The sequence below is a fragment of the Pseudonaja textilis genome, chromosome 2, assembly GCF_049901715.1.
Source record: "Pseudonaja textilis isolate UNSWEBS1 chromosome 2, rPseTex1.2, whole genome shotgun sequence".
Classification (NCBI taxonomy): domain Eukaryota; kingdom Metazoa; phylum Chordata; class Lepidosauria; order Squamata; family Elapidae; genus Pseudonaja; species Pseudonaja textilis.
This window is the reverse complement of record NC_141991.1, coordinates 159210413-159217985: the sequence shown is the minus strand read 5'-3', so window position 1 is coordinate 159217985 and position 7573 is coordinate 159210413. Positions and strand designations below refer to the sequence as shown.

Sequence of the window (7573 nt, the reverse complement as noted above, 5' to 3'; positions counted from 1 at the left end):
GCCCTTTATTCTGTTGAATAAAGCCATTCCGTGTTAATGCTCTGGTCTAGCCTCTCATTATTCGATCTATAACACTGGCGACGAGGATGGGATCGGCTGACCAGAAGCATTCAATTGAGCTGAAAGTCACGATCGGCAACTGAACCGCAGCCGCGTAGCAGAGAGCTCGGTCAGTTCGCTAGTTGGTTAAGTGAAAGTGAAGCGTCTGTAGCCGCTCGTGCAGGAAGCTACAGAGAGCGAAAGTCAGGGGCTGAAAGCTACAGCCGCCCCGCTCGGAAAAGAGCGCGAAAGCTACAGTAAGCGAAAGTCAGGCGCTGAAAGCTACAGCCGCCCCGCTCGGAAAAAGAGCGCGAAATTTGAATCTCTGTCAGTTGCATCCGCCAACGCTCTCTGGGAGCGCGAGATTCAAATTGCTGATAGTCACGGCATTACAGCAGTAGCCTCTAACGCTCACAAGAGCATTAATTCAAGAGCTGAAATCATTGAGCTAGGTGAGACGCTGTAGCCACAGCCGTCTACGCTCACGATAGCGCATATTGGGCCACGTATACCCAGAGAGAGAGATCAGTCTACCCAAGACTGAGGCGCCATTATGAACACTAACCCAGCATTCCTGCCTTTTAAGCCGAACGAAGAGAAGTGGGACTCTTACAGAAACCGCTTCAATCACTGTATTGATGCCATCGGTCTGGCTGATGCAGCGGAACACCGGATAAAAGCATATTTCCTCAGCTACTGCGGGGCTGCAGTCTTCGATACCGCAACAGCCCTTTTTGCACCTCGAGAAATCAAGAGCGTTCCATGGGCAGAGCTGCTGGAAACACTTTCTAATCATTACTCCCCTAAGCCATCTCAGATAGCGAGGCGCTTCGCTTTTCGAATGAGGAAACAAGCTGAGGGGGAGTCCATCAATCAATACATGGCCACCCTGAGGACAGCAGCTCTCCACTGTGAGTTCAAAAATTACTTAGATGACATGTTGCTTGACCAACTCGTCTGCGGGGTCAGGGATTTGAGACTCCAGAGGCGTTTGCTGGCCAGAAAAGACCTCAACCTCTCCCAAGCCGTTGAGGAAGCCTTAGCAGCAGAGCTAGCATTCCAGGCAGCCTCTGAGATCCAGGGCACCATACCCAAACCCAGTGCTACCACCGTTCACTCCGAGGAGGTGGTGAGTGAGGACGACCCTACCGAACACTCGGATGTTCATCGTCTCAAGCCATCGAGGCAGCCACAGGTAGGGGCAAGGCAGGATAACAGCAACGCACCCAAGCACATTCTTCTGTGCCTATCCTGCGGAGGTTCCCATTCACGGACAACTTGCAGGTTCAGAAACGCTACCTGCAACAACTGCCATAAGAAAGGCCATATCGCCAGGGCCTGTCAAGCAACACACAGCACTCCACAAAGGTCATCTTTTTATTCTCCTCCTAGGCCCCAAAGGCAAGTAGAAAGCTGTTACACTTGCTATCAAGCTAACCACACTTTTCATACCACTAATAAAATCACACTTTCTATCCATTTAGAAGATAAACCTTGCCGCATGGAAGTGGACACGGGGTCAGCGCTCTCAATCATCTCGTGGGGCACGCTCAAGAAAATCCAACCCAGCCTATCAAAGAACCAACTTCAAAAGTGCCATCTCACCTTGAGGGATTACCAAGGGAAGAACATCCCAGTACTCGGAAAAGGCAAGTTTCTCGTTAAATTCAAAACCTTCAAAGGCCATTTGCCTTTAGTGGTTGTTGACGGTACCCTCCCTAGTCTTTTGGGGTTGGATTGGTTCCCCTATCTCAGCCTTAGTATAATGGGTATCCATGCTGTCTCAGCTTCTGATATCGACTCCATATTTTCTGACTACTCGGATGTATTTAGCAGTGAATTAGGCTGTTACAATGGCACACCCATTTCCTTCTCTGTAGACCCCCAAGCAGTTCCCGTCCGTTTAAAGCCACGGAGAGTACCCTTTGCTATACGCCCTAAGCTGGACGCGGAGCTAGACAAATTACTCAAGCAAGGGGTAATTGAACCCACGGATTTTGCTAAATGGGAGACCCCTATTGTCACGCCTCTCAAAAAAGATGGCAGTCTAAGAATTTGTTCAGACTATAAGACCACAATTAACCGCTACCTACAGGTTAGCGCTTACCCAGTTCCAGTCATTCATCACCTACTTCACACATTCGAACCTGGCACCATTTTCGCCAAATTGGATATGTCACAAGCATATCAGCAGTTCCCTGTTGACAGTCAAACAGCCGATCTACAAACTATCGTGACTCACAGGGGGGCATTCAGGTGCAAGCGTCTCCAATTTGGTGTTAGTGTCGCCCCAGGTATCTTCCAGTCACTAATGGAACGAATTCTCCAGGGCCTCCCTGGCGTGGTACCGTATTTCGATGACATATTGGTCTCAGCCAGGGACAGACCCCAACTATTCCAAAGAGTCAGAGCAGTATTAGACAGGTTCAGGCAGCATGGCCTCAAACTAAAAAGGGAGAAGTGTGCCATCGCCACTAAGCAGGTGGACTTTCTGGGGTATAGAATAGACGCCTCTGGCATCCACCCACTGGAATCGAAAGTCAAAGCTATACACGAGGCTCCTACTCCGTCTACAAAATCAGAGCTACAAGCCTTCTTGGGCTTATTAAATTTCTACGCGTCATTCCTACCCCACAAAGCCACAGTAGCTGAACCCTTGCACAGACTTCTAGACAACAAGGCACCATGGCACTGGGGACCGAAAGAAGATTATGCTTTCAAAGCTGTCAAATCTCTGCTTACCTCTGACGCAGTCTTGATACAATTTGACCAACGCCTCCCTTTAGTCTTGGCCGCAGATGCATCCCCTTTTGGGATTGGAGCTGTCTTAAGCCACAGACTGCCCAACGGCTCCGAGGCACCAATCGCTTTCTTTTCCAGAACCTTTTCATCTACAGAGCGTAATTACAGTCAAATTGATAAGGAGGCCCTAGCTGCAGTTGCTGCAGTAAAAAAATTTCACGAATTTCTTTTTGGCCACAATTTCGAACTCGTCACAGATCATAAACCACTTCTGGGACTTTTGTCCGGGGACAAACAAACCCCCCAAGTACTATCACCCAGGATGATGAGATGGACTTTGTTCCTGGCGGCATACTCCTACAAACTCGTCCACTGCCTGGGAAAAAATCTTAGCCATGCCGACGCCCTCAGCCGCTGCCCTCTGCCTGCGCCCGTTGAGGACCCCGCCCCGGTCCATGCCATTTTCGACGTTAGCGAACCCAACCTACCTGTCACCGCTAGCGACATCGCCTCTCACTCCAGGAAGGACAGAACAATCGCCCAGGTCCTGGACTGGGTAAGGAGGGTGGCGGTCACTAACTTTGCAACCGAATTCACTCCTTTTAAGACTCGCCAACAGGAGCTTTCTAGTTTACAGGGTTGCCTGCTGTGGGGTACCAGAGTCGTCATCCCAACCACGCTGCGAACAGCCATCCTAAAAGCACTGCACGAGGGCCACCCGGGCATCGTCCGGATGAAAGCGTTGGCTCGTAGCTACGTCTGGTGGCCCGGCATGGATGACAAGATCGTCAAGTGGGTAAGCTCTTGTCGCCCCTGCCAGGAATCCAGACCATCACCGCCAATCACCACACCCACTAAGTGGGAAAGCGCCAACGCACCTTGGTCACGGCTGCATATTGACTTGGCCGGACCAATGCACGGCAAGACTTTCTTGGTGGTCGTGGATTCATATTCGAAATGGATCGATGTGACCCTCCTACCCACGACCACCACCCAGGCGGTTGCCAAAGCCCTGACCCGTCTATTCGTGACACACGGCCTACCAGATACCCTGGTGTCAGACAATGGACCACAATTTGCGTCGGCAGAATTCAGCAGGTACGTCACCAACCTGGGTATCAGGCACATCCTCATGGCTCCTTTTCACCCTGCCAGCAACGGGCTGGCGGAGAGAGCAGTTAGGTCAACGAAAGAGGCGTTAGCCAGGTTCAACCAGGAAGACTGGCACTCGAGACTCTCCCGTTTCCTTCTAAGCCAACACACGACTCCCTGTACGGTCACAAACAAATCACCAGCAGAACTCCTAATGGGTAGATGCCTCAGAACTGTGTTAGACAGGCTACACCCCCACTACTGCCCTGATGCCCCCCTAGGTTCTGACAGTTTGGTCAGGGATTTTGTTTTGCAGGACCCAGTATTCACCAGGAACTACGCCGGAGATCCATTGTGGGTACCAGGGAAGATCATCGCCGTCACCGGTCCGAGATCTTATCGGGTCCAATTGGAAGATGGACGCATTTGGCGCAGACACCTGGACCAGATAAGGCGGCGTCGGAGCATTCTCACCAACGCAGATTCAAGGACTCCGGTGAATCTCCAACCACCATCCCAGAACCCAAGCGGCGATCTTCAGAGAAACCTGTCACCACCACCCGAACTGAGGGAGCGAGCAGCAGACTGAGTCTGCCCACCAGACTTCCCTTCACCGCCGACCAACGAAGCCTCCGGGTTGGGGGACAGAGACTTTGAGGCAATCCAACCCGGTGGCAGCGATCTTGCACTGGAGCCCATCCGGTTTCCAGAACCTGACTGCCCTACAATCCCAGCCAGTCCAGGTTTCCCGAACTCTGTGCCACACCGTGACTCACCGGGGCCCCGTCGCTCTGGGCGCCAACACAGACCGCCAGCATATCTGAAAGACTATACATGTTCGCATCTGGGGGGAAGGGGTGTTATGTCCTTAAGACTAACCAAGGTTTCCAACCAGGTCCGTTCCTATTGCGGGGGCGTTTGCAGCTCCCATTGGCTGGCTCCCTTCGACAGCCGGCTATAAAAGCCGGCTGCAAGGTTGAGCCAGCTGCTGTTCGCTGAGCATGTCTGCTTGTTAGCCTGCAGATGCGACAGCCCTTTATTCTGTTGAATAAAGCCATTCCGTGTTAATGCTCTGGTCTAGCCTCTCATTATTCGATCTATAACAATATTCTTCCAGAACTATAGTCCAATCATGAGTTTCACCTTACCAGGTTTCAGTAACAACCATGCTATATTTGCCATCTTGCACCAGAATTTAAAGTTGATCCTGTTTGTTTCCCCATAGCTTTCCATTGGCATCCGAGCTCTTTAACACTGCTTCTGTTAAGTTTGCTTGCTGCCATGCTGCATCCTCTAGTGCAGGGGTCACCAACCTTTTAGACCTCAGGGATCACCAAACTCATAATTTTAAATCCCGCAAACCAGAGACCCTGGTAAAATCCCTCACCCCATTTTCCTACCGATCAATCATTCTTTATTTGGGATCGCAGGATACCGCCTCCAGCTCCGTTCTCAGGGGAAGAGAGAGAGACTTTGGGTTTCATGCAAGGAAAGCAGCAGAAGCAGCAGCAGAATTCTTTCTTTCTCTCCCCCAAACTCTGCCAGAAATGAGTCTCAGCCTCTTGGAACAGGAGGCCTTGCAGCATCCCAAAGACTCATTTCTGGTGGAGTTTGGGGGAGAGAAAGAAAGACTTGCTGCTTTCCTTGTGTGCAGCCAAAAGCAGAAGAAGAAAGAAGCATCCCGGTGGCCAGGCGAGGCATGTGTGGCGAGTGGGGCAAGTTCCGCCCCGCCTCACTACCCTCCCCCCACTACCTCGTGTTGTTCGCAATGCAAGTGACACAAGCCTTGTGTTCCCATGGGCCATGTGAGTGGCACAGCCTTATGTTCCCACGCAGCCTGGATTAATCGCTTTGAGGATGACATTTCTCTGTGGACCACCAAAGTTTTCTTGTGGACCACCAGTGGTCCCCGGCCCACTGGTTGGCAACCACTGCCCTAGTGTGCCCTGAATTTGTTCTGGTCCTCAATCCATTCTTGTATGTTCAGACTTCTGTAGTTCAGTTAACGAAGAGAAGACTATTGGACAGGCCATTTCTCCTCATAAAGAGGCCTCAGATGGCTCATCAGAGTAGTTTTTGCCCAACTCATTTGCTATCCACACTGAACTTGACAGTTGTGCCAATATTAAGATAACCAAATTTGCCAACTGCTTTTGTTTACTTTGAAGATAATAAAACATGCTGGTGCTATAAAATGCCAACAGAGGCCAATTCTGGAACTGACTCACTAAACACCTATGCAAGCTCATATTATTGACTCAAAGCTGTAATCTGCATTGCAGGTGTTTTTACCTTTGGAACTAGGTGGGTACTCCATATCAAACATCTAGAATGAACACTTCCTACATTGCCATGGTCATTGGCTGACAAATTTCATCACTAGGGTTCCTCTCTCCACTTCTAGAAGGGCAGTTGCATAGGCTTCTCAACCAAGTCCAGCTGTGGGCTATGGCTGTGTCCCATTGGAGAATATGAATTATGATACACCCAGGGGGTGGGGGAAAACCAGGGTTTAGGATGACAATGAATTATGTGTCTCAGAGTTGGCTAGCTGTCAGGATTCTGGCAGTTACCACAATTACCCCAAATCTCAAGCCAAACTTCCAAAACTTCAAAAGGATTTATTGGGAGTTAAAGTGTGCTGACTCTGAGACACATAATTCATTGTCATCCTTGACTCAGGTTTTCTCCCACCCACTAGGTGTATCATAACTCATATTCTCCAATGGGACATATCCATAGCCAAGAGTCAATCATTCTCCAGTTAGAATTTTGTGTGGCAGAAACTTCAGTCATCTAGTTACTATCTTTGAAAACTATTTATGGAATGCACTTTGGTTTCCAAGCTGCTGCACTGCCCCCCCCCCCCTTTCTGTTGGCATCTCTAAAAAGACCATAGAAATATTTTATGAGTTGACACCAGCAGCTTAAAATTTTGTTCTGGAGTCTGTGTTTAGTTTTTATTTAACCTTCATGAATGTGAAATATTTGTTAGAGTAATGGAGAAAAGCAAAGGTTATATCAATTTAGATCCCTCAACAGTGAGAGGGAAATGTTTTTTAAATTCTCCAAAGAGACATTAATTAAATTGAACTCAATAGGACCCAATGCCCACTGCTTAAAATACTTGTTTATTCATAAATGCAATAAAATAGAATTGCATTAGATAAATTTTATCTTATTTATTTCCTCTCGGTTTCAGATATCTGGCTTTTAAATTCATTTTGTCTTTCCTTTGGAAAATGCAAAATTTATATTGTCTGAAGATCAAATTTGTTTGTAGATTATCTGTTTCGCCTTCATAGAAAGATTCAATCTAATGTTACAGGGAGATTTTCAATGTTTTCCATCGTTTGCTATTGTTTAATTCACCTGGGTTTACTTTACTAATTTCTTGCAAGCAGTTTAAGTTTCACAGCAGTTTGGATGTTGCTGTTGTATAATTCAGCATTTATCTTGATGATGCACACAAACCTGATATTTGGCCTGCATTTTCTGCCAGTCTCCATCCCTATGAGAGTCAGTGGCATTTAAAAGCCTACAATTGCTATACATATAGTAAAGCTGAAACATTTATTTGATTTCCTTTCTTTAAATATATTGTCAATGAAAAAGATAAACTAGAAATACATAAAGAAATAACACCAACGTGCCTACCATCCCTGTCCTATTGTTTTTTTCTTATATGTATCCATTTCAT

At 48.1% G+C, this 7573-nt stretch overlaps 1 protein-coding gene across 1 annotated transcript; it reads left to right on the top strand.

Annotated features, from left to right (window-relative positions):
- Positions 1–592: 592 nt before the first annotated feature.
- LOC148127209 (uncharacterized) lies at positions 593–4530 on the top strand. The gene is made up of 2 exons (XM_087927691.1): positions 593–1440; positions 4290–4530. The coding sequence occupies exons 1-2, from the start codon at positions 593–595 to the stop codon at positions 4528–4530; spliced, it is 1089 nt and encodes a 362-aa protein (XP_087783817.1).
- The last annotated feature ends 3043 nt before the right edge of the window (positions 4531–7573 follow it).